This window comes from Hippoglossus hippoglossus, chromosome 23, assembly GCF_009819705.1.
Source record: "Hippoglossus hippoglossus isolate fHipHip1 chromosome 23, fHipHip1.pri, whole genome shotgun sequence".
Lineage (NCBI taxonomy): Eukaryota > Metazoa > Chordata > Actinopteri > Pleuronectiformes > Pleuronectidae > Hippoglossus > Hippoglossus hippoglossus.
The window spans coordinates 11,882,692-11,909,514 of record NC_047173.1 but is presented as its reverse complement, the minus strand read 5'-3'; the positions used below and the strand labels follow the sequence as shown (position 1 = coordinate 11,909,514).

Sequence of the window (26,823 nt, the reverse complement as noted above, 5' to 3'; positions counted from 1 at the left end):
ACGGCACATGCATACAGTATGTCTGCACACACACACACACACACAATACACACAACTACAAACAGACTGAGGCCCCGTTTTAATAAGCAATGCATACATCTGTGACAGATGACATTTACTATGAGACACAAATAAACAATGCTTTGCCAAATTCACAAACAAGCGGATACACAAGTGTGCGTGGCTATGTGCAGCACACACACACACACACACACAAAAAAACACACTCAGACATTTTTGTTTTGGCCCGCTGTTTAATACCTGTCAACAACTTCCATATGAACGCTTTTTCCAGTTGAATAAATAATCCCAACACAGGAGATAAAGATTAATGATGTATTTATCATGCGATGACAAGAGCTCTACGCTACACATAAGAGATCAGTATCTAGATGTCAATAGCAAATCCTATTTGATGAGATTACTGAGCAGCAGGAAGCGTAATGCCACTTCACTGTCAGGGAAAGTAATGCCACATTCATAAAACATGACATACTTGGTCGACGTGAACTTTTCCAAGATGAATGCGTCCCTCCCCTGGTCATAAATCTGAGGTGTTAATATAGAAAGACAATGGAGTTGTTTTTCTGCTACACTGTATTTATCTCAAATGAAAGACGTGTGTGTCAATCTGCGTGAGGCTGAATCGTAACGTGTGTCGACACCGTGTAGCTTCAGGCCGATGAGGAAAACGCACAACTTTGCCTATAATTACACTATATAGTCCCCTTATATATGGTCATTAACACCATCTCTTATCAAGTATACGCTAGAAAGCAAGTGTAAAAAGATCCAGACGTGTTGTGACATGAGGAGCAGGGAACAGGAAGAGGCAAGTGCTGACAGTGTAAGTGCTGAGAGTGTATCGCACCTCGAGCTGAGATAACAGCAGATCCGTGGTTTTTATGGTCTGTTAGTGATGTTCTTTTAATTGAGCATATCGAGCTAACATTTCAACCTATGTACCTATATATTTATCGATATGAACTGATCAACATTGTTTGATTGTCTTCCAAGGTTAAAACTGTTGTCTCACAATCAGCAGTTACTTTTGATTTATGACTTTCTTAGATATGAGATGTTCTTAAACTACTTTTAAAAGCTACTGCTCCGTCTTTGCATGTCGTCTCTCTCTGACTGCTCTGGGAGAGGGGGGCGGGCTGGGTGCTGCGGGGGTCTTGCGCCCAGTGGGGATGGGGGGTAGGATGGGCTTGACGTTGGATCCAGGACGTCGATCAGAGGAAGGGGACACGTCCTCAGCCGGTTGATCTGTGTCTGGATGGGGAGCGTCAGGGGCGGGGTCTGAAATGGATGAGTTTTATTTAAGATATGGAGATACACCAAGAAATGTTCTGACATAATACAGTCATCTTTATCATCTTGTAAAGAAAAGTATCACTTGGGGGATTTACAGAGAGTTTTTAAACTGAAAAAATATTAAATGATACATGAAAACGTTAAAAAAAAGTGTTAAAATATATCAATACATGAATGGCAAACAGCTAATAAAGAAACGAGCTGATGTAATAACCTTTGAGTGTTTCTGAGGCGTGTCCAGGGACAGAGGTATTGAGCGGTGCCACCGAGCCAATCAGGGCCCCAGCTGAACTGGGCACAGACAGAGATGAACTGGCCTGAGACTCGTCCGGGCTGCTTGCAGATGGACGGGGGTGGGGGGGGGGATACACCACAGACAGAAGGTGTGTGGGGGGGGTAAAGGAGGGAAGATGTTCACGCAGTGAGAAGTGTACGAGTTTTACAAAAAGGAAAAAACACTAGAGAGTGAGGAGGTAGAGAGATCAGTGTTTCTCATGATGGCGCATATCAAAGCTGGGGACACTCACAGTATCAATGATGGTATAATAATAATATGGGAATAACTACAGGCACTCAATAAACAAACAGGGAGAAGTTTTTGTCTGTTATTTCCCTCTTCTAGGCAATTCTCACACAAACACACATGCACACCGACACGACTCCAATCAGAGAGACAGGATCTTCTGCGCCAAAGTGTGAGATAGAAACACACAAGTTAAGACACATCCCTGCAGAGAGCAGTGACGACAGGTAGATAGATGTCTGGTATCCTCTATAGAAATACTGAAGGGCTGAGTAATGCAGAGTGCAAACACTGGGGGCATGTTTCACTCACACTGCGCTGACAGAAGGTTTTTTGAGCAGGGTTTTTGTGAAGCTTGCCTCCTCAGCGCACGATACCACAGGGAACAAATCAATTTCCACTCAACGCTTTACTGTATCTCTGCATCTGTAGCATCTCTTTTTAGAGGAGAAGTAATGACAAAATGTTGTGCGGGTTAGGGAGAGAGCTGTGTGTGCTGTTGCGTGCAAAATACACAACACACAACACACACACACACACACACACACACACACACACACACACACATCAGTGCAAGACTGATAGAATCCATATTTCTGCAGCGAGTCTGTTCATTGAGCGGAAAAAAGCTTCTTCAAAAAGCAGCCAAAGCTTTAAAATGTGAATTCAGGAGCGGGTGTGTTTGTGTGTCTGTGCACGTGTGTGGGGTGTCTGCTCACATTTGTCCCCACATGGCTCATACCTGTAAAATGCACTCTATAAAAGAACTAAGGAGGAAAAAAATAGTGCGACAGAAGCAGTTTCCTGCTGACAAATCTTCAGCTTGAGATTGTTATGGAAACACAAGACTTCTGGATTGTCTCCGCTCAGGAGGAATCAAAGAGCCGTTCTTATGAGTTGTGCAGAGCAAAGGCTCATACAGCTCAGTATCTGTTACACATACATGTGTACTATACGTGCACAACATATGTACACAGACCCATTCAAGATCAGATACAGAAACATCTGGTCTTTAACTCTATGTATGCACGAGCACCTGTTAGTGTTCACTGATCAACCGCAACATTAAAACAGGTACCTGGTGTGTGTGTGTGTGTGTGTGTGTGTGTGTGTGTGTGTGTGTCTCTGTACCTGTGGTCCTCACTGAAATGCGCTCCAGGATCATGACTCTGCTGTGGTGACGGTGCCGTTTGAGGAGAGCTGAGACGGACAAAATAACACAATAAACCCTCTTCACCAGTATAAATCACAGGATAAAGCATTTTCACACACATTAACACAATCCACTACAATAAAACATGCAACCGTTCATTCATATTTGGTTTAGTTAGAAAAAGGTGACAGGTACAGGTGCATTTTAGGAAAGCACGAGTACGAGTCCGTTACTGCAAACAGTTTGGACACCTGCCACTTCACCTTCAAGGTCAAACACTAGCCACAAGCCATCAAAACGCAGTTAGGACAAGTGCTGCGATTACAACAAATCTGGCCCAAAGGAGAGTGGCCACTTGAAATTAGGCGCTGGAGTGTGTGCTCCTGATGATGGACCTTTTGAAGAGCTGGCTGTAGACCCCTGGACTCTTCCCCACTATAGCTTCCCTAACCAGCTGCTCACGCCTTCTGATGGACGCTAGCTCCTGCAGAGAGGAAGAGACAGACAGACGGAGGAGGTGAGGAGAAGAAGCAGCACAAAGGTGAGATGAAGGGGAGACAGAAGAGGAATGGTAGGTGTGGACGTTGATAAAAGGGGACAGGGGTGAAAGTGGATGCACGTAGGAAAGGAAAAGCAAGCATCCTGTCAGAGGGTTGAAGCTGATGTTTTAATATTAATATTAATATTCACGTAAAGGCTTCACAGCTGATACATCTTTCATCACACATCTTGTGACTCACCGCGGCGCTCTTCTGAGGGGTGAGCTCGGCCTGGATCTTGGCAATATGGTTTCTGTAAGAGGGATCTGAGGGGTCAAGAGCCGAGGCAAGGAGTGACGTGAGCGTCCCTGATCCTGACCCCAGCGGAGGGGACGCCGGCTTTTCATCTGGCTCATGACCTGAGGCCAAACGAGACAGATAGTGTTTATTAGTACTGGGTAATACTGTATATGATGGTGACAGAATACATATGGGCAGACAGTGCTTCTAGAAACATATAATGCACAACGTAAAGCAAATCTAATTCATAGTGATAATAACTTAAAGTGGCACACTGACGGACAGATTTGAATTTGTTCAACAGTTCTAAACTCTGACTTTCTAATAAAAAGGTTTGAGTCCAAGCTGAGATACTTAGTGAATCCATCTGACTTTCTATAGCTTCTCCAGAACCAGAGAATAAATTGTATAACAGTTTTAATGAGCTGATCATAGACTGTATATAAAGATGGACATTTGGATTTACAGCCTTGTGAAAAGAACTACAACATAATTGACCTTTCAATTGACTTTTTAGTTTGGTTTATGTCCCATCTGCTAACATGGAGGAGGAGGGACTTATGATTTATACTGCAGCCAGCCACCAGGGGGCATATTGAGACTCTTTGGCTTTCATACAGTCTGTGGCAATGACCCTGACGCTTTAATGCTTTGAACAAACAAACACACACCTGTGGGGATGTTGCCAGGGGGCGCTGTGCTGTCGGGTTCTCCTTCCTGCTCCTCTAGCAACAGGTATTCTTTCACTGCCAGCCTCAGTGCCGGGTACGTTTCTTCCCAGTCATCTGCTCACACACACACACACACACACACACACACACACACACACACACACACACACACACACACACACACACACACACACACACACACACACACACACACACACACACACACACACACACACACACACACACACACACACACACACACAGAAAAGAAAAGCTGGTTGTGAATAGAGCCAATACATCTCTCATCAAACAGCAATGACTCAAAGATATGGGGAGGATGACCTTAGTGTAATGAGGTGCTGGCTAGCAGTGCATAAAAGTGATGAGTGTCCCACGCTCCCTGTATGTTCGTCTCATTAAGAAAACAGCTAACATGTCTGAGTGCTTTCATGAGGGAATGATAAACACAGCTAGTCCGCGGCCACGTGCCCTTAATGCATGCGGTAATTGGATTGAAAGTGTAGTGTATGGATTTTAGAGGAGTGTGTTTAATTTATCCGAGGCTATATCAAGCCAGGGGAAGGGAGTGGGGGGGTTATTTGGGGCTTTTTTTGCGACAGTTCCAATGACGAACTTCCTGTGAGCAGAGTGATCAGAGTACGACATTTAAATGTCCTTCTTACTAACACGATAAACAAAGGTTGAATAAGTAGAAAGATCATAACATCTCATTTGGGAACCAATTAACTGTTTTCTTAGCTTAAACACTGATGTTTGTGGAAAATGATTTCATAAATATTCATAACACTTTACACTGCGATTAAACATTAATTGACTAATTAGTAGAATGGATCAAATTAGCCACAGGAGAATATTAAATTACTGTAAGTAAGCACTGAATTGTAGATGAATGAATACAGCTAATGGCATAATGAGAAATAATTCAAATGACAAAGTGCTGCCTCGCCGTACCACAGGGGATAACTTCATCGAAGAAGCCCGGCCGCTGCCTGTTGGTGTTCGTGTAGAGCTCCAGACGGGACGCGGCCATGTCAATCTGCTCCGGGGTGTAGGGACCACGGCCCCTGAGGTGGCCCCTGTACTTCTCCTCTTGGGTGGGGATGAGGAGGATGTACCGAGGCTCGAAGGAGCTGTTCTTCAGACTGAACACACCCTGCAGGGATGGACGAGCAGTTTACATCTCTGTGACAAAATGTTTTTTAATATACTTTTAAATTGGAACTGTATGACTCCTCAGCTACTTCTTTGGGAGTTAAGGAGATTTTGGGGGTGAGTGGTTGAAGAGCACAGATTAGATTTACTAAAGATTTTTGTAAGTTTACACAAGAGCCCGACTCGTTTTATTTACCAACTGACAAATCAGTCGATATTGAAACTTTTTACATGTTGTTGTCAGCGTTTAGTTTTGCTGATATGCACTAATGTGAAAACTTAGATTTTACAGAACAAACAATGCAAAAAAGATGTGTATTCGTAAGATGAGTAAATAAATACAATTTTATTTTATCAAGTCATATGTTTGGTTGTATTTGTGTTTATTTTTTTTATAGTTACCTCCAGCTCCACATGCACACAGCAGGCCAGTCCCTCTCTGGCCACATCCTCAATGGCGTCTCTGCTCAGCCCGAAGCTGTGACCCCCGTACTGCAAGGTCTGCATAAACTTACCCTGAGAGGGAATTTCCATTTATGACGAGGGGGGGAACAAGAACAAGAGAGCATTTTAGTGCAGCACTAAAGAACAGTTGTTTATCAACTCAAGGGACACACATACACAGCCTCAGCATGTTCTGTCAAGATAAGCAACCCGAAGTCATCTGTCCACCTGCGAACTGAACTTTTCACCTGGTTTGTTACTTCTCACACACGTGACCTCTGACCTCTGACCCTGTATCGGCCCGGCCGTCAGGGCTGTTGTTTTTAAGCAGCTCTCAAGGAGCTTATGGACAAATTCAATACAGATGTATAAATAAAAGTTGAAAGAATTCGTTATGATCCCCGAGATAAAGCTGTCGTTTTTTGAATTACTGTAAATTTAGTGGCTGCAAATGTAATTTCTGAGAATTGTTTCAAAAGCAATGAATATCATTTTACTGAAGCCTAGTTTTATCTCACAGTTAAATCACTGCAGCTGGAGAGCACAAACATTTTACTGGTTCTAAAACTAAGGATTCAATGGGAAGATCATTCCCTGGCCAACTTATTCCAGGGCTTATTTAACTTCTGTTACAAACTGTTATTCAAAGAGAAAATGTGAGTATCAGGCTTTAACTCAACCAAACACTGCTTCACATGTTAAAACACAAAGAGGCATTAAACGTATCCGCTAGTTACGCAAATCACAGACATTCTCGGTAAACCGGACCATCTTATTTCAGTTTGGTGTTCCCGTCCTACAGGTCCTCATAAAGATGTTGCCCCTAAATTGGGGCCTGAAGATATTAAATCAAACCTGACGTTGAAAAACAGGTAATTGAAAAACATTTAAACACACAATTATTAACATGTTTCTTTAGATTACATAGTCATTTATAAATAATCACACAGTCGGCCTTCTTTTTCTTTGCAGCCCAGTGAAGAGTACGATGAGTTCCAATAAGAGTTGCTGATTGGGGTTAATTTTGTATAGGAGTGGTCACAGGAAGTGGTTTCAAGAGGTTTTGATTGAATTGTAACTGACGAACAAATCAGAAGAGAAACGATTGAAGAAGAAAAACGAGAGAGGTGAGAGCCCGAAGAGTGAGGGGGGGGGGGGACAGGGCGGCAATAAATCAAATCAGGCAGCAGGAGAAGGAAGGGAAAAGGTGGATGAAAAAGACAAATCAAGTGGAGAGGGGGGTGGGCAGACTGTCAGGTTAACTTGATCCACTTCCTCTGTTGGAGGAGACAAAAAGGCATCAATGGCAGCATCAAAGCCTTTGCTGTGTAAATCACGCCCCCCCCGCCACTCTTACACAACAGGCAGGCTGACGAGACGGACGGGATGAAACGCACATGTCTTCAAGGTGCAGGGACCCATTCCTCTAAGGCGACGTTTTGACTAAATGCTAAGGTTTTAAACAAAATATCAGCAGGTTAAAGTAAAATCAATCCATCCTCTAAAACTAATTATCTCATCTACTCGACTCGTTATGGCCGAGGAAGCCAATTAGAAACTGTGTGAGTTATGTGACTGAAGCACATTTCAGATGCAGCTTTTCAAAAACCAAAGTGTACATTTCATCAGCGTGCAAGCGAGTTTCGAATGACTTATGACCCTGCGCAGGAGATCAAAACTTTTCTTCCCACGCAGCCACTCCTCGGACCTTTGATGCCAAAAACAAAACTTCTAATGTCGAGCGAACGCACCATGTGAATCATGTTCTGAAAGTCCTCTTCAGTGACAAAATGGTAATCGATTCCATTCTCCTCTCCGAAGTACGGCTCCCTTGTGGTGTGACAAATTCTGTGGACAGACACACACACACAAACACACAGAGAAATATTCATCAAACATATCCAGCGATACAATTTATGACATCTATGTGTAACCACTAAGGGCCAGTAAGGGGGCAAAGAGCCAGGAAAAGACCCGTCAACCACCCAGTGAGAGCCAAGAATATGTTGTTAATTTATAATAAAGGCTCCTCTACATGTGTTTCGCTTCATGTTTCTTTATGTTCATACGTATCTGATCCTCATTTGATATCTGAACGCTGCTTCCTTTACCAAACTTGTTGTGTATAAAAATATCTACTAATAAAATATAGTTTTATTGACAGAGTTTTTGGTTGGTGTGATCTTTCCATCTCATTATTCTGGTCGTGAAGAAATCCCCTTGTTCCAGGCAGAAATGTAATCTGAAGCAAAACTAATGCGAGTCAGGAAGTCGGGTAGCTTCGAAAATGATGGTGACATTTCAGTATGATTGTCCCTATTTGTGTGTCTGGGACATTATTACCTCGTTAAGCTGTGGCTGATGGACACATCCTGTTATTTACATTGCAGGGATACAGCTCTGGCCGTCAATGTAAGTGGTCTAATTACTTCTAAGGCTGCTTATAGCACATTTTGACACTGTGGATCTTGTGCCCAATTGCTAAATGTACAAAGAAATGACTTCAGGGTCAACATTGAAAAGGAAGCAGCAAGAAATCAACATCATACAGCTATTATATCAAGATTTTAATAGACACCCAGTTCTCACCTCTGTGCAGCTTTTAGCTCAATGTTTTGACTCACCAGCCCAGAGAGTATGATCAAAATACAGTAGTAAGTAAATGACACATAAAAGTTAATTTGTAGTAGATTTAACGTCCATATTAACATAGGGTTGTTTTACATTGTGGATACCAGATAAGTCATTTTAATACTTACCATATGGGTTTATCCTATTGGATTCATTTATCTAAAGTTTTGGGCTAATATAAGAACTAATAATTGACACTGAGTCTCAGAGGACTGGACAAGTGAGGGATTGAGTGCATGCACATAAACTCCATACTGACCCATATCCAAAGTACTCGTTAAAGTCCTGACACAGTCGGTGGGCCAGCTCTCTCTTCCCACAGCCCTGAGGACCCGTCAGCACCAGCATGGGATAGGGAGAGTCGGCACTGGGCAAGGTACTGGTAGGAAGGACACACACACACACACACACACACACACACACACACACACACACACACACACACACACACACACACACACACACACACACACACACACACACACACACACACACACACCGAAGATGAAAAAGACTTAAGTATAATAAAACCATGAGGCCGGAGCACAAACTTCACCCTTCCTTGAATGTCGCTCTTACGATCAATATAAAAGGGAACCTTGTAGGTAATGTGGATGTGTGCTTTCTAGGAAGCATGGGGGGGAATGTTAAATTGAGTCGAGCTGCAGCATTTTATTTGCTGATGATGGATGTTTTCAGAAAAAAGTGCTGATGCATGAACTCATTTTTTTTCTTTTGGAGAGTAGATAATATGAGCAGTACAGGGACACTGCAGATAAAACCCCCGCTCGTGTTTGGAAACAACTGTCATGACTTTACAAGATATCTACGGTTATATTCTGGAACCACACGTCCAAAAACAATGCTCAGGCCCCTCATTTCATTCACCAATAAAAATACACTGCCTGTTTCCGTTTGAGGAGGTTGTAGTATTACTTGTAGTATTGTGTACCTGTCGTAGAGCAGCTGGGGCTGCATCAGCTGATACAAGAGGTGGGTCATGTGATCTCTGGCGGCCACCACGTCCATCGGAGGATCGTATTTGTTCACTGACGCCACCTGGAATTGGTGACATTTTTATTTTTATGTTGTTATTTCCCAGTCACATACTGGATATAAAGATGGACGACTTGCCCCCACTTCCTCCTGGTTTATCCCGGATAGGGGTGCCGCCATCTTGTATGTTTGGCTTCAGTTTACAGGAGCCGTCATATCGACCATCTTTATATACAATACAATAATAACCAAACAGAATATCGTGTTAATTTATACCTTCTCTCTAGCAGTGACTTTCTCTTGGTCCAGCAGAGTGAGGTGTTGCAGAAGATAAACAACTGACAGTCTGTAGTCTCTTTGCTCCTGTTAGTTACACAAAAACATATGGTGACGTTAGATTAAAGCACATTTTCTGTGATATAACCTCATAAAGAATACACTCAACAGCGGTGCCAGAGTAAAACACTGTACAGATGGAAGTCATCATAGAAGCTCGAGTGCATTACAGGCCAGAACAGGATATATGACGTGGATGATGACCTCTCACCTCTGACCTACACACGAGTGCTAGTTCAGATAAAAGGTTTGTGTTACCTGGACGGGGTTTTGCAGCAGATTGAGTTCCCTCAACAGGAAAAGATCGTGAATGTGCTTACACTCCTGAATCTCGCAAATCTGACAAAATAAAACACAAACAAAAATCATGTTGTGGAATTCCTCTGGGACAGTTCATTGGTAAACATTGAAATTAGAAAGCGTGAAATGTCATTCTATATCTTGTCTATTAAATATATCAGTACATTTGTTATTGTGTCTTAATTTCATACTGAATCTAAGTACTGAATCTCTGTTATCAACCAGTTCTCTCTCTCTGGACCAGTACCAGGTTTTTCTCAAGGTTGACGGAGCCCAGCAGGTGGAGGTTCTGGAGGCCAGAGAGGCTGCTGAGGCTGTTCAGAGACAAGTCAAGAACCTGCAGACTCTTTAGATTCTCCAACCCTTCAATCCTCTCCAGCTGGTTCCCCCTCTGGACACAAGACAGAAAGAGACACATGATCGTCATGCATATGCATGTGCACACACGTGGCTTCCGAACCACCACCTCTACTTCATATCCGCTAAATGATTCCCGCTAATAAATATTAAGGACGTGTCATGGTTGCTCTGCAGGGTGCCTGAACTTTCTTTCCCCTCAGTGCTGGGTTGAGTGACAGGCTGCCGCTCTCCGCTAAATTCTGATCGGTGAGGACTGACAGGCAAACAGCTGGCGAGGTGCTAGCGCAGCACGCTAACCCACTACAGAACCAGACGCGGGCACTCCTCCCTTGTCAGGGTCCCCAGCCTGCCTCTCACTCCATTCCAGTGACTAAAGTTGTTATCTTGCCGTCTGGCCACACCTCGCCCTGCCTCTGCCAAGCATGTCGCCTGGCAGAGGGCCGCTGTCAGTGGGGGTGGGTGACTGCGTTGGTCCCTTGAAGCTCGGGGTCGTTGCTGTGATGAGCGAGGAAACAGGCTGGCTGACAGGGCCGTGCTGTTTGGGGAGGCAGCGTGTGAGGAGAAAGGGGGAAGAGGGGTCAGGGATGGGATTAGACGGATGCTGGACGGACAAGGTGGTTGTGTGCGAGAGTGCGTGCTGAACCTGGTCCAGGCTCTCTCAAACACCAGCAGCTGTCAGCAGGGGCAGACACAGCCAGACCGGTGGCTGCTGACAATGAGGAAACACTGATAAAGGAGAGCACACACGTGTACACACACAGAAAGGGAGCAAAAGAGTGAGAAGAGGCCTGCTGGTCGACCATATGTTGAATCTCAAACAGGGGGCCAAGGTTTTACTGGATGAAAAAACCTGTCCCCCAAAACAGAGACATAAAGACAGAGGAGAGAAAAGAGAGGCAAACAGAAGCAGGTGAAACTGAGCATACGTGCACATAACAAGGGAAATCCACTCCAAATGAATTCCAGCAGTGTTTGTGTGCACAGCGCTCATCCTGCGAAGCATCGACATACATGCAAAAGCAGAGAAAGAACCTCCGTTTGCTTCAAAATGCATGTTTGTAAGTGCGAGCTCGTACATGTGTGAATGTGCACCCGTTTATAAATAACGGAGGAAAAAACCTACGAGGCAGAGATGACTCAGCGGCAGATTGTCCAAGCCGTGGATCCTCGAGATCTTGTTGCATGCGAGGCTGAGATGAGCGAGCTTGCAGCATTTCTCGAGACCACTGACCTCGCTGAAGCTGTTGTCTGAGGAGCGGGCAACTTAGGAATAGTACACAGGGGAGAAATACAGGTGGAGAGACGGTGTTTGTTAGCAGACATCTCACATCGAACAAGAAAGAAGCTGGGGGGGGGATGATTTCCAGTGCACATGGATGTAAATGCTGCTCAGTAAGGATACGGTCCAGATCCAGTTTGCTCAGAGATGTATAGGCGGACAAGTCCTTCATTTCTGTCATGCGGTTATGGGAGAAATTTACCTCCTGCAAGAGAAAGAGCAGCACACTGAGTAAAACAACCTTAAGTACGTCTCACTGAAGAAATACTCTAAATCCAGAGTATGGCAAAGAATCTTTAATCCAGTAAAAGTTCACTGTCATTCAAGGGCAGCTAATGCCTTGTAAGCATTTTCTAAGTGACTACAGATGGGCTATGGAAATCCAGGCCTATCTTGGGGGAATAGCATGAGAGAACGAAGCCCGAGCCACCAATCAAATGCTGCCTTATCCTGTCAGCTCAAGGTCCCGAGTTACCTTTAAGTTCTTGGGTGGCTGGAATCCAAAGAAGTTGGAGATTTGGTTGTGAGAGGCGTCCAGGACGACGAGGTAGGGCATGTGGCTCAGGCAGGACAAATCTAGCAGAGGAGAAAAGTTGAGGATTAAGTAAATCTATGTGTCTTATAATAAGTCTCTAAGAGGAGTAAATACATGCAAGTCATCCAATATATAAATAAGACTCACCTTTAATTTTGTTGTGAGGCAGCTCCAGCTTTTGAAGATGGACAAAGTTGCATAAGATGGAGATGTCGCTGAGATTGTGATTCTAGAATAGAGAAAAATCAAACCTCGGTTAAACTGAAATTGCCTCTAAATGCAAAGAGACACAATATGGCTGTATATTATTGTTGGATCTTGTTAAATCAGATAGTACTTGTAAGCCTGAGTGTGTCTGTTCATGATTCCTGTGAGTGTGTTGTTGGTGTAAGTGTTTTCTGTGTTGCCATCGAGACGCCATCATGTTTTTACCTGCTCGTAAAACTCACCGCTGCTCCAAAGTGTTTATCACTTCGACAATCACTCATTTACTAGAGTTAAATATATTTTGAATTTTTTTTTTAAAAAGGTTGAATAAAATACATTTGATGAAAGAACATAAATTAACACAGATTAATGTTTTCAGTCCGAAAATGATTAGGAACAAGCAACATCATTTTCTTGTCCTTCCCCTATTCTATACTAAATCTGCATTAAATGGTACTTAGGTTTTTAAATGTAATATTGTCATTAACTTTGATATTTATTCTATATTTACTCTTACATATTCTCTCTCTCTCTCTCATTTAGCTCTTAGTATCTTGTACCTGTATATGTTTTTTTATTTGTACACGCCGTTCCATATCAATGAATAAAGTGGTTTGAGTGGAAAGGGTCTTACAGGCAGCGACAGTTGATGGTACAGGTGCTGCAGCCCAGTGCCAACGCGTCTGAGCTGGGTCACACTGCTGGAAACCACCTCCGCAGTTAAAACACCAGTCTTCTGTAAACATCATGAAACAAAATGCATTAATTTAAAGGTCACCCTGAGGCCAGCGATCTGAGACTGTGCAGCTGTCACAGCAGGGAACTGGGGGAACTGCAGCCCAGCTTTACACCAACATGACACGAGGCCACTATAAAGCATCACCTAGTAGCGTCCTGCCCCTGAAAGCACACATGCACGAGGTTCATGCAGATGGACAAGAGTCTACTTTCTAATAATGCTGCTAATGCAAATAGCAAATAATCCACCATGTGACCTTGTTGTGTTGCTTCACTTCCCCAGACCTCTCCTGCAAGATTACCTGCTTCACCTGGGGAGCAAACATGGACGTTTTCAAAACTCTACTTCCACACACACAGACACACGCGTAGGAGTTTACATTTGAATAAATAACAACATGTAAGGAAACTGAAAGACGTGTTTATTTGTGTGGAAGCCTCACCTCCATGTCTGTGTTCTCCTCCGGCTCGTCCCTGCTGGGAGCTGCTGGGAGCTACTGGGAGCTGCTGCTGCTGCGGGGGGGAGGCGTCAGTGGCAGTAAGAGCTCAAATCTTGGCAGCGGCAGCTCGTAGAGACACTTCCGCTGTCAACACAAACATCCACTGATATGTAGAACTGCCTTTGATGCCAAACTGTTGAAAGGCAGCTGCCTCTGATGTAACACTGTTTGGAGGCAGCCGTCGCCTCGTGTGTTTAGGGGCAGTTGTCCCTGTCGGTTGTTTTCTTCATTGTTTCATAAAGAAACCTCACCGACGATGGACCAGGCTAAATACTGACTGACAGGCAATCAAAATGATCGGGTGAAATAGAAAAAAACACTTTAAATATCCGTATCCCGGCGATCTAACAAGTTCGCTTCACCTCCCAGCGTCCTCCTCTGTCGCCTAGCAACAGGTGCAAGGAACTATGGGTCGTGTAGTTTTTTTTTACCCGCCTCAACCTCCACATCTGTGTTTAAAGGGTTTCAAACTCCCCAGGGACTTAAAAAATCTATTAAAAACGTTCAATTCAGGGACGTGAGAAGTGAGAAACCAAACGTTGGCATCAGATGTGAGTTTTAAAAAGACGTTGATGAGATCAGGAGGGAGAAAGTGCCCCACGTGTCCACCACGTGTTCGAGTGAAGAGCAGCAGGTAATTACGGGGGAATCACCGGTGTTGATTTGGATTTAGCTGCAGCAGCCTGAGAGCATCTGTCCCTTCACAACCGCGGAACACACACATTGCACTTCCTATCAAAGTTCACTCGCAGAAAGAAACATGGAGGGAAACATCAAAGCACTTTCACTTAAACCAAGCAGCGATTAAAGAATGTCAATGGTTTCAATTATTACTTATTTATAGACATTTATTTCCAACTAATTCCCAAAATGACAAAATCTAATAAATTATCTTATGGAGGGAATATGAGAGGTTTATGTTTCTCCGTTAGAAAATCTAAATATGAGAATGTGGGCCTCTGCAAATACACTGAATCCAAAGTTTAGCACATTGGACATTAGAGTAAGAGCAATAATCAAATCAAGACATAAAGTTGTGTGGACATGTACATGCAAACAACATGGGAACCTAACAAGGAGTTGGAAACTCGTGTATTAAACTAATTCTCGTGGGAACGTCCGACGTAGTGGACTTAAAGTTGACCTTAGTCAAAATCCCATTTTGTGGTGTAACATGTAAACAGGATTATAGTTGATAATATACAACTGTATTAACATCACATGTTAACATTATAATAGAAATAATGCCTCATCCTGAATGAGGTTAGGGAGTCCATATAGAAGTAGTGACAGAATTTCAATGGGGGGGGGGTTATTCTTTGTTTACACTTGTTTACACTCTGACTTTAATAACACATCTGTGGTTTGCAAATATCACCAGTGTGCAGGTATGTGCAGGAGTGACGCCCGTAACAACACAGGCGATCAGGTGGTATGTTCGTACGTGTTTGTTTTTCTCATTCCACTTTGCTGCACCGTAACACTTCATGCTCTCGCACCGTGTCACAACACACATCACCACGCCTGTCGGGTAAAGTGTTGGTTTTGGATCGGCCTGACTCGCATGATGTATGAAGGCAACATCTTTGCCGCGACGAACACAGTGAAGGATGGTGCTGTCACAGGCGGGAGAGGGTTAGTGTGTGTAGCTGTGAGCTTTTGTCAGATGCACCTCACCCAGTGGAAAATATGCCACACACACACACAAGAAAAAGAGAAACTCTGCAAGATACACAAGACGTGACAGGGATTGGATGGTTTATTTCTCAGTGTATGCACAGGAAAATCACACGTGCTTGATTTAGAGTAGACAAACTTTTCAGAGTATTTGAAGGATGACAACAGACGAACAAGACAGATGTTTAGACTTGTTCAAGACTGACAGAAAAAATAAATGTCAAGAATTTAACACATTCTTATTTGAATTACACAAAGAGCCGATGTGCAAACTAAAGGTGCGCTGAAAAGAAAAACAATTAAATGGAACCTTTATTACATTTGACATATTTCACTCATTAATTTAAAAAAAAGAAGCTTGGACAGCAGGAGTGGTTTTCACTCATTGTACGTAGAGTTAAACATAGACTGTGTATACAGATGGATGATATGACAGCTCCTTAAAAAGTGAAGCCGAATAATTTGGATCGCTCCCTGGTGGCTGGCTACAGTCAAGGACATAAACCCCAAATTATCCATGTTAGCAGATGGGACATGGCCCAAAATAAAAAAGTCAAAGTACACATGAAATACATTTTAGATAGTAGAAGAGTTCATGTTTCTGCTAAGGTTGGTTTTAAGTTAAACATCATGATTGACAGCTGAGACTGACTCGTGATTGGTCGAGTGCATGAATCTGCAGGCCCCTCGATACCACTGCTCCTCATTACTGTTCAAACTGCCTCTCCTAACAACATCCCAAGCACAAAATGGCGCCACCTGTATGAAGAACATTATTTTACTTCAGTTTTGCACAACAGGAAGGAAGTGGAGAAGCGTCATCCATCTTTATATACAGTCAGTCTCCCCAATACAGAAGCCTTCTGGACTTCTGTGTGTGCGCTAGCGGTGACGCGACACACTTAGTTAACATTGTATTAAAGTTCCTCATGTATAACATTACAAAAGTAGCTGTGAAGTGAACAGCCGAGCAAGCAGATTTTAGATTTCACACAGTGTGTACGTGTGTCGGAGTGGTGTGGGCGAACCCCTCCGCAGCTTCACCGTTGTTTTCCCATCGATCCCGGCCGATGTGTCATTATGATGGATTGCTCCGTGGGCTTCAGGGAGACCAGCGCTGGGCCCGCGCTGTATTGACAACACTCCCAGTTCCCTCTCCTGCTCTCGTTAAGTACTTCTCTCTCAAGTTAATGAAGTAAGAACAGGGAGGGGGTTTTTTTGCTGGGAGGGGAATGATGTGTGATCGTCTCTGGAGTTTATGTGTTTAGTTCACTTTAAAAGGGTAAAGCCCAGCTGGTGGCGATGACAAAATAAAGAGTCAGAATGGCTTTGTTTTGGTTTATAGAGCCAGTACGGCTGATGAAAATGTACGAGAAATGAAAAAAGGAGAAATGTATAAAGGATGAAAATGAAAACTCATTGATTAATGTAGAAATGTGTAAATCATGAAACTGCGGTGTGCTGGACATGAAATATTATTTCTTGGGCATGAAATTAGCAAAACAAATATCTTAAGTTACCGAGTCTCTCAATCGGCGAAGAACTTTTCACACTGCAGCCGCAGAACTGCACAAACTGTACGAAAAACAAAAGACAGATTTTTATAACAGCCGTAGATACGACACCATTCTCCGCTACGGGAATTCTTCGGGGACCGACCCAAATTGGCAAGCAGGCGGAAGATGTGGCCTCATTCAGACAGCCTAATCTGGCATCTGTTATTGCAGACAGAATCAGTGGGCCCATGGGGCTGCCAGGAGAGGAGACATAGAGGTGTAATTGAGAGCAGCAGTTTAGATCTAATAGGAAAATGAGATGAGATAGCGGGCCTAAGTTTGGGGTGAGTGTCCAAGACAATCGCCTTTTCATTCTGGAGCCGCAGTCATTGTCGCGGCGAGCGGGGGGGGGACTGTTAGGAGTCGTGACGATATAGGTTACCTTATGATATAGATATACAAGGAGCTGGACTTGGAAAGTCTGTAGTTGGTTGTCAGCTCACTTCCCAATTAGAGGGAGACACTGCTGCATATATAGTATATATTATAATCTGCAGAGTTTGGGAAAAAAGTATATGTGTCAGCCCCCCGACTACGATGTGTCTCATCACCTTAAAGCTGCTTTCAGACATGAACCCTGGATATTCTCCTGACATTCTCTGAAGGGGATGAATGTGAGGACGCAAACGTCCGAGTCAGAGGCTCCGGACTTTCTCCGGAGTCTCGCCAATGTGAGGACACGGCAGAATATCCAGAGAGCGAGTGGGCGAAAACGAATATCACAGGATGAAGAAGCGGTGCCACACATGTAGAAGACACCAACGATGATGTTGGGAGAGATTTTGGTGATGAGGGCCGAAGTCGGTGTGGTTGTTGCTGCGCCCCCCCCCCCCCCCTGCCCTGAACGCTGCGGAGATCTGAGTGGAGAATCTACTGCTGCGTTGTTCATGTGTGAAACTCCAGATCAGAAGGAGTTGAGCAAAGAAAAAAAAACATGTAAAGCACAGGTTATTTGAAAAATGTACAGTTCTTCCCTCTCAGGCTTCGCCCCTCTGAGCCCCGACCTGCTCTCCTCACTACACTGTGGTGATCTTCTTGTCCTTGGTGGCCTGTTTGATGGCCGCCTGTTCACAGATGATCTCCTTCAGCCGCTGCAGCCGGGTGTTTTGGGTGCTCAGGTCCCCGACGCCCGTCTGGCTGCGGTGGAGCAAGGACAGGGCGTTGATGTACTCCAGCTCCGTGTAGCGGACGCCCTGGTCCACCACCAGGTTCAGCAGCTCGTCGGCGGCGTTGTACAGCATCTCATAGTACTGCCTGCAAGGAGGAAGAGGGAGGAGGAAGAGAGAGAGAATGACAAGAGGTTATGAGTGGAGAGAGGAAAGGGGAAAAGAAAAGCATTTGCAATAGAAAGGATAAAAAGCTGAATAGCGCTTTATATTCCTTCGTTTTACACGATTCCTGTGCTGAATCAAAAAGGATAAACTAAAGATCAAGTACATTCGTTACACACATTTCCTTCCTGACTAAAACATCAGATTTTTGTAAACTAAAATGCTTTTTTCCCCCAGAATACATAGAGATGTACCTCCTGTGTATGTGAGCATCGGCTGTAAAACTCATTAGCACCAACTCAACGCGGAGAACACAATATTTGGCCATAAATATGGATTTTTAGAAGAAAAGGTAACTTGTCACAACGGACACAATTTACACATTCCTGTGCATAATAGAGGAGGAGAGGCTGAAGGTGGCAGAGTAGTGCAGGAGAGTGTTGGGATGCAGGACAGACCATTATTCTTTGCTCGGGGGCAAAACAGGTCAAATACCTTGGAGAGTGCAGGTGTGCGTGTGTCTGTGTGCATGTGTGTGGTAATGTGTGCAATGCTCTGAAATACACAAAGGAACAGAAAAACGCAGGCAGGCACTAGAACACATTTCACCAGTATCTGCCCCCGGCTATGGGGCAAATCCCGTGTTCTGATGATACACTAAATGTTTTAGTCCCACACAGTCAGTGTAAATACAGTAAGAAGTAAGGAGTGGACAGCAGGTGATGTGTACTACATATTGTACTATAATATTCAACTGTAAACATGTTTTTATGTCTGGATGACACCAAAAGAACAAGTGACGAACCGTTCCATGTTGATGTTTATATTTAATACTTTTATTCTACAGTAATTGTTTGCATTTCATGTTAAGAACATTTTTATTTTATATTTCAAGTTCTATATTGTTGTTATTGAGTTTTCTTTTTATTTATAGTTATTTATCATAAAGTTTGTGGTTAAACAAAAATCCATATTGATTGGTCTCTGGTTATTTTGTTGACATAAACAGTCTCAGCTGCCAGAGCTTTCTTTAATATGTGAATCCATGTGGAACGGAATATTATGGATGCACATATATTTGATCTGTTGTCCTGTACAGCCATTGGTTTTCATTCATGTGTCTTTAATGTGATAGTCAATAAAGTGACTACTGTCAGTCCACAGCGGCGCCTCCTGCTACTCTGTGGGCACAGCAGCTCAGCCAGGAGAGATCTCTGTAGCACTGAGGCTGAGGAAAGGCCTTGGAGGTGTTGACTGAGATAGAAATAGAAGTTCCACCTGTTTTCACATCTCTCCGCCGTGTGACAGCAGAGAAAATGACTCGTTTGTAACCCACGTCCACTAAAGAATCTGCAGAAAGAGGGTTAAGCTCAGAGGAAATTAGAGGTAAAATGGATCCAAATCTCTACGATGTTGCACAGTGGGAAGAAAAAAAAGAAAAGAGAAGATGACACGTTGGTGAGGAAAAAAAAAGATATTTTGATCTCATTTGTTTAGCTCCAGCAGCCACCCAAGACCCATTCCCTTCTTGAGATGATCATTTCCAATGCTAACGAGGCGTTAACGAGCACTCAGGGAGCCTCTGTTCCAAGGTGTTTTATGTGCTGTCATTGTGGGAAAATCCAACAGGAGGGGAAGAAAGACCTGGAAAGAGTAATGAAGGGGTAGAATGAATGAGATGGAGATAGAGCGGCAGAGAGCGAGAAAAAAAACGAGAGCGATGACTAAAGCTATGAGTGACGAATAGCGGTGTATATCTTTCTTTTTTTTTTTTTGCCTTCGCCCTGACAAGTAATGCCCTTGGTCATCAGAGCATTTGCATTCTGTCTCACTCTCCCCGCTGCTCTCAATTTCTCTCCAAGGTCTTGTTCATTTTTCCGTCCCTGAGCTCATTTCATGAAAAAGCTTGTCAATATTGATGAGGGTCACATTCGTTTACTGAGAGTGTGGGGGGGGGGCAGAGGAAAGGCGAGGAAGAAAAGAAAGATGGCTCCCACTTTTGTGTTTTTATCTCATGATGAAATGTGCCATGAATTTGCTTGTGTTTGTCTCACTGGCTGATAAATGTCGGAATGCGAGCGGCTTTGAACGTGCATTTGTACGTTTAGAGTGCGTGATGGAGTGCGCCGGATTTACCTCGGTTACACGGGCATTACCGCTGCATTCCCCCAGACCTGGTGATTGACTGCACGCTTGAGGAAAATCGCCTCGTTATACTTTATGATCTAATGAGAAAAATGAGTATAACCCACAAAAAAAACGCTCATTTCTTTCGTTGAGGGACGGAGCTGTGAACAGACGAGGCTCCTCTCTTTCAAATACACCGGCTCTCTGCAGCAAACAGCTCAGAGGAAGGAGACTTGATTCTGAACAAGAGCAAGAAACTAAATTGTACCCGACTATTTAACCCTCTGACTTTCTAAAGAGGCATAGTGATGGCAAACCTCTGTGTGGTCATATGTGTTTATAAGGTTCTTGTGTTTGGAATTCAGGTTTTTTTATTCTTTGTATTTACAGCTATAAATGTGGAGGTTAGGTCAATTGGAGAGTTCAAATTGCTTGTTCGAGAGGGTGTTTGTCTTGGTGTGATAGAGACTGGGGACCTGTTCATGGTGCTTTTGACTCTCCAGTGTTAACTTGGCCCGGCTGCAGCTACTGTGTATAAATCATAGACTGTTTATAAAGATGGACGACATGACACATGGCTGGCAGCAGTTGAGGTCATAAACCCTGGCGCCTCCATGTTAGTTGACAGGACATGGACCAAACTAAAAGGTCAAAGTACACGTCAAATATGTTTGGTCATTTTAGGTCGGTTTTTTTTTCACATTTACACATGATTTCCTTTCGGGTTCAGGTCGAGCTCGGTTTGTGTTTTCTCAGGCCTGGGTTTGCACTCAAGTTTAAAAAGGTATTTTTTAAATAAGTTTGGTTTGTATTATTTATTTGAAGCTATAAAAACGGGGGGAATTTCATGATTGACAACTGAGACTGACATCCCATGATCCTTACTGCACAGACGCTGGCTACAAATGATGCATCGTCCATCTTTATGTACAGTTTGTGTTATAAATAATGATGTTAAAATAAAAACAGTTGCCAGTGTCTCAGTTCTTGTTGTTGACTTTGTGTGGTTTGACTAACCGATGACTTTTTTTAGGCTCGGTTCCCCGTTTCAACGCTGCTAAGTTTTAAATGAATAACAAACACATCTGCTCTGCTGCAAACTGAAATTATCGCTCCAACAGAAACTAAGTGCTGTTTGTACACTTTTCACCAGTCCCCCCCAAAAAAACACGATTTGTCTGATAAAATAGCAAAACTGGGAAGCTTTGGAACCCATCTGTTGATGTGGCAGCCAGCAGGAGAAAATTAAAAATACCTCATCAGTGCTATAAAACATGGCTTAACTACAGTATAATAGCAGCTATAATTCACTTGGCAGCGATGCATTTGGGAAAAGTCCCACGCAGGATTTGTTAAAAGCAGATCAACTCTTGTTCATTTACAACTGATGACAGTGTAGTAAATCCACTGGGCAATTTGTTGTGCTTTCAATATAGCATCCGATATCTAAACAGAGAAGCTGCGTCCACGGGAAGACGATGCTGCTGGGCTGTCAGCTGGTTATTAGTGTGTGTTTGTGTGTGTGTGTGGTGTGTGTGTGTGTGTGTGTTGTGTGTTGTGTGTGTGTGTGTCTGTGTGACTGCATCGTGAGGACAGCTGGAAGTCTAGCCTTCAGTTCAAACGGGAGGAAGCTGGTTCAGAAAGAGAAAGTGTAAGGTGTGTGTGTGTGTGTGTGTGTGTGTGTGTGTGTGTGTGTGTGTGTGTGTGTGTGTGTGTGTGTGTGTGGGTGTGTGTGTGGGTGTGTGAGTGATGTATGTTAGTGTGCGCTGAAAACACTTTCAAACAGTTCATTACACAAGCAGTTGGAAAGCCATTTGCCAAACAGGGTGAGGCTGTTAATAAGATTAAAATCTCTCCGAACTCCACCATCAAGTAAGAACCCCCAGTGACACACACACACGCACACAAACACAAACACACACACACACACACACACACACACACACACACACACACACACACACACTTCTTCTTATCTGTTAGAGACACAGTATTATTTTTTTAGACAATACTTAAGTGAATTGTTGTTTTGATTGCTCCTTCTTTTAAGTCTTTTCTCCATTTAGCCTCTGTCGGTGTCTCACACAAACACACAAACACACACACAAACACACACACATTTTACCAATCTCCACCTGCCTCTTCCAGAAGTTCCATCTATGAAAGCACTGCTTCAGTAATCAGCTTGTGTGTGTATTTGTGTGTGTGTGTCTGTTTGTGCGTGTCAGCATGCCTCCACTGTGCGCTTTCTATTAAATTTTAATTAGCTGCCCCCCCCTCCCATTTCCTCATATACAAAGAAAATTAAGTAAATTTATGATGCGTGGACGCAGCATCGGACACAGACATGTATGTCAGTGGTGTGAGGGACAGAGGGAAACATGGAGGAGAAGGGGGGGGCATTAAGAGAAAGATGAAGACGCAAAGAGAGAAGAAAAGAAGGAGAGAAAGACAAGAATCAGCACAATTAATTTCCCCTCATTTCCACTGTGTACAATATTAAGGCCATTACAGGCTGCCTCTGTCAGCACGTTTGCAACAACACATTAGTTAGTGGGGGAGAGATGAGGTGAGGAAGGAGGAGGAGGAGGAGGAGGGGGAGAGGGGATGGGAGAAAATCAACTGGAACCGCGGCTCGTTGCTGCACAAATATCGATGTTACTGACAACAACAACAAGGAAACTTGTCTTCTTTTCTCCCCCTTTTTTTTGTCTCAGCCTAATTTGTATCAACCCTGAGCCGGAAAGATTTGAAAACGCATCTTTTCCTCTTTGGCCTGTTGTCCTTTTTGTTCGCAGCAGAAAAAAAAACGAGCTTTTTGAAAAAACAAGCAATCAGTCTGCGAAACTTTGACTGCAAACAAAGAGCGTGCACGTGAGGTCATTGATGAGAGCCTGGTGGGGGTGCTGCAGGGAAGTTGTTGTTTCTATCCATAGACGGTATGCAAAGATGGACGACATGACAGCTCCAATGCAAAGTGAAGCCAAAGCGTCTTGATTGCCCCCCTGGTGGCTGGCTGCAGTATGAGCCTTAAACCACACCTTCTCCATGTTAGTGGGTGGGACATGGACCAAACAAAACAGTCATTTTAGGTCGTTCTTATCACATGGATATATGTCCAGTAAGTTTGGTTTTAATTAGTTATTTGATGCTAAAAATGTGATGCTTTATAAACAGTCTATGGTTCTTACCCTTTCTGTTATCCCTCATTTTAACTGATGATACAGGTGCTTGAAGACTTAGTCAACGTGAGTAAAAAGTGATTTGAGCGATCTCTTTTCCCTGTACCTGTAATGTGCAGTGTCAAAGTGGAAGTATCATTAAAGAAAACATCGCCGAGAGTTCTCTACTAAACTGGACATAACATGACATCTTGTTCTTGTAATTACACTATTGCTACTCTGCTATAATGCTGAGCTAGCATGTATAGTCAAGTCTGTCTTTATCGAGTCTGTCAGAGTTAGTCAGCCCTAAAAATAAAAAAATGTATGTGCAGGAGGTTACAACTTAAAATGATTTGATGGCGTCTCCTGACTTCAGGGAGAAAACCCTCAGAAATAATGTCTCTACGGGCGACGAACTGAAAGAGAGAGACTCCAAAATATGCTAATTGTCGGTGAAAATGATTCTGAGAGAGGAGCACAAGAGGGAGAGAGGAATCGACTCACAGCGGTGACTCAGTCAGCCGGGCTGGTGACTACACCCACTGAGATATTGACCTGCATGCAGACGTCTGACTGAACAGAACCTGCGGTAAGTTGCAAAGCACTGTTTCATTGTTGAGAGGCTGCGATCAGAAAAGTCTTCGCACTATTCAACAGGAATTTACATGGGATGGTTAAGATGTTAATTATATTTGTTTTGATGCATTTGAAATAAATCCTGCAGCCTTGACCTAGGAATGTTTTTGTGAATATATTTTTGTTCTCACATATAAATTCTGCTTTGTACATTAACCAGCTTAGTCTCTCTCCCTCCCCTCCTTCCTTCTGTGTCTCTCCCTACAGGGCAGTGCATTTGTCTCTCCTCTGGTAATGAGGGAAGGTCTGCAGAGACTCTGAGACTGAAGCTTCATCAGCAAAGACCGGTCCCATCACGCTGCGCCACGCACAACAAGCACACACACACACATACACACACACACACACACTCTGACTGGCTTCATCAGCAAAGACCAGCGTCATCAAGCTGCGAGGGCGCGCGCACACAAGCACACAAACACACAAACACACAAACCGGCTTCATCAGCAGAGACAAGTCTCATCATACCGCATCATACACACACACACACGACAGAAAACAGGAGCAGGGGAGGGGCGGTAAGAAGAAGAGAGGCGAGGGAATAGCAGTTCAGTCGAGGCGGTGCAGGTGATTGGATGTAGCAGAGGAGAGAAAACATGAGGAGAGAGGGACAGAGAGAGGAGGAAGAGAGAGAGAGCTAAAGAGAGAGACACAAGGTGACAGCGAGGGAGACACAAGCCGGGCGAAGTGACAGCGTATTGAAGTCAGGCCTAAATACAAACAGTTTTATCTGTTGACACCCACTACCTCCTGACACGGCCGTCAACTGTACTTATTACCACATTCTCTGTAGACACACCAGCCTGTCACCTCCACACACACACACACACACACACACACACACACACACACACACACACACACACACACACACACACACACACACACACACACACACACACACACACACACACACACACACACACATACACACATACACACACACACACACACACAAACCAAGGACAGTTTATTCGCCAGTGCGCACACACACACCGCATCTTGCAGAGGCTGGTGTCGCACACCCGGGGACAATACACACTAGCACCTTTGACAAGTCACACAAGCAGACTGCAGTGATTTCCAGTGGCAGACAGGTGGGTGTGATGGGTTAAGGGGCTTGCAAGTTTTGCAGGGGATGTTATGACAGCGCCGCAACCTGCCTACACGGGTCACCGGGCAGCTCAGAGCTCCACCGCCTGTGTGCTTGTGTTACTGTGTGTGTGTGTGTTCAGAGCGTGTCTGGGAAATGCTGCGGCACCAGACATCGGAGGCATTTGGACAAACGGGTACATATTTACTTTAGGTTTACTTTTGCTGTAGGGGATTCATGGAGAGTGAAGTTCCTTCAGAGGCTTTGTTCACTGGTGCGCTGCAGTAAAAAACATGAATCCAGCTGGTTGTGTGTTCGAATGCAGTTACACACAAGTTTGCTTATACTTTGGAAACCATTTAGGGGTGGTTTAAGTTGTCAGCTTCATGACATCAAGGCAGAATCTAAGCTTACTTGATCTGAAACTAGATGCTCCTACAGATGTTTTCTGTCCTTTTAGGTAGTTCTTACCTCACTGATGTTTATTCAATATGTTCATGGTTTTAATCAGTTACTTGATGCTATAAAACAGGGTGAGACGTCATGATTGACTGATTTTTGATTGGTCGAGTGTTTGTATTGAAAGGACCTTGCTGCCGTGGCTCCACCCCTCGATCGCTACAGAACAGATTCTAGCTTCAAATGACGAGTCAACCATTTCTTATGTACAGTCTGTGGTTGACACTATAATTTGATTAACAGAAAATCAAGACACGTGCAGAGCGGAACTTTATGATGGGTAAAAGAAAGAAAAACTAAAAAGGTGTTGTCTTGACTTTAGGCTTCAAGGTCGATGACCAAGCTGTGATTTAAACATTTGCTTAAACTTAAAATATATTATGTTTGTTAATTATGTTAGATCTCTATTTTACTTACTAGGTTTCTAAATCAGTTGCCAACGAATTAAGTCCCAAATATCTCCATAGGCTGGAATGGACAGTTGCCAGGCAACACTTTTTTGACAATTTTGCTGTTTTGTTAGCGTGAGGACGATTGTGGCTTCTGGACATTTCAAGGTAAAACACTCACAAACAGCCTCATCTGTTTATCTCGTATCTGCGGAAAAGTCAAAATGAACAGACAGAACTAGAGAGGAAGGGATCAGTGGAGTGATACACACGTACAGACACACACTGGTACACACAAATGTGACATTGCGGTAACATTGTGGTGACACACAGGCCTGCAGAATAGAAGTGAGCCCCTGAACCGTTTCTGAGCAGATGGTCTGTGTGCCAGTGTTTAGGTGTCCATGTGTGTGTGTTTGACCCTGACCCTCTCACTGAGCCTCACTGCCAAATGCATGACCGAGAGAAGAGAGACTGACATACTTTGCTATAGAAAAGCACATGCTCT

The 26,823-nt window shown here is 43.8% G+C and overlaps 2 protein-coding genes across 5 annotated transcripts in view; both read right to left on the bottom strand.

The window, feature by feature from the left end:
• Nucleotides 1–234: 234 nt before the first annotated feature.
• lrguk (leucine-rich repeats and guanylate kinase domain containing) lies at nucleotides 235–13,987 on the bottom strand. 4 transcript variants are annotated; one of them, XM_034578852.1, is made up of 21 exons: nucleotides 13,886–13,987; nucleotides 13,700–13,753; nucleotides 13,339–13,440; nucleotides 12,645–12,726; nucleotides 12,438–12,538; nucleotides 12,086–12,167; nucleotides 11,807–11,931; nucleotides 10,571–10,714; nucleotides 10,282–10,362; nucleotides 9,964–10,050; nucleotides 9,644–9,750; nucleotides 8,951–9,070; nucleotides 7,812–7,908; nucleotides 6,019–6,132; nucleotides 5,416–5,617; nucleotides 4,444–4,557; nucleotides 3,734–3,891; nucleotides 3,389–3,477; nucleotides 2,972–3,040; nucleotides 1,532–1,653; nucleotides 235–1,313 (listed from the first exon to the last, which is right to left on the bottom strand). In XM_034578852.1, exons 1-21 carry the CDS (start codon nucleotides 13,889–13,891, stop codon nucleotides 1,096–1,098), a joined length of 2,274 nt encoding a protein of 757 aa, XP_034434743.1. In that variant the 5' UTR covers nucleotides 13,892–13,987; the 3' UTR covers nucleotides 235–1,095. The 4 variants fall into 4 exon arrangements, with proteins under 4 accessions (XP_034434743.1, XP_034434745.1, XP_034434744.1 ...); XM_034578854.1 differs by having other exon boundaries at nucleotides 235–1,302; XM_034578853.1 differs by having other exon boundaries at nucleotides 1,532–1,650.
• A 1,687-nt stretch (nucleotides 13,988–15,674) lies between these two features.
• exoc4 (exocyst complex component 4) overlaps nucleotides 15,675–26,823 on the bottom strand; it is a 112,248-nt gene continuing 101,099 nt past the window's right edge. Inside the window, exon 20 of the mRNA XM_034578378.1 lies at nucleotides 15,675–18,429. Coding sequence (XP_034434269.1) covers nucleotides 18,192–18,429 — 238 coding nt within the window. The 3' untranslated portion in view covers nucleotides 15,675–18,191. The remainder of the gene's footprint in view (nucleotides 18,430–26,823) is intronic.

Bases quoted from the DNA above. Each gene is read 5' to 3' on its own strand.
- lrguk (XM_034578852.1), bottom strand. The intron at 3,478-3,733 runs GTGAGTCACAAG...TCCTCTCTGCAG, and splicing joins CCCCTCAGAAGAGCGCCGCG to GAGCTAGCGTCCATCAGAAG. The intron at 1,314-1,531 runs GTTATTACATCA...TAAATAAAACTC, and splicing joins CGCCTCAGAAACACTCAAAG to ATCCATTTCAGACCCCGCCC.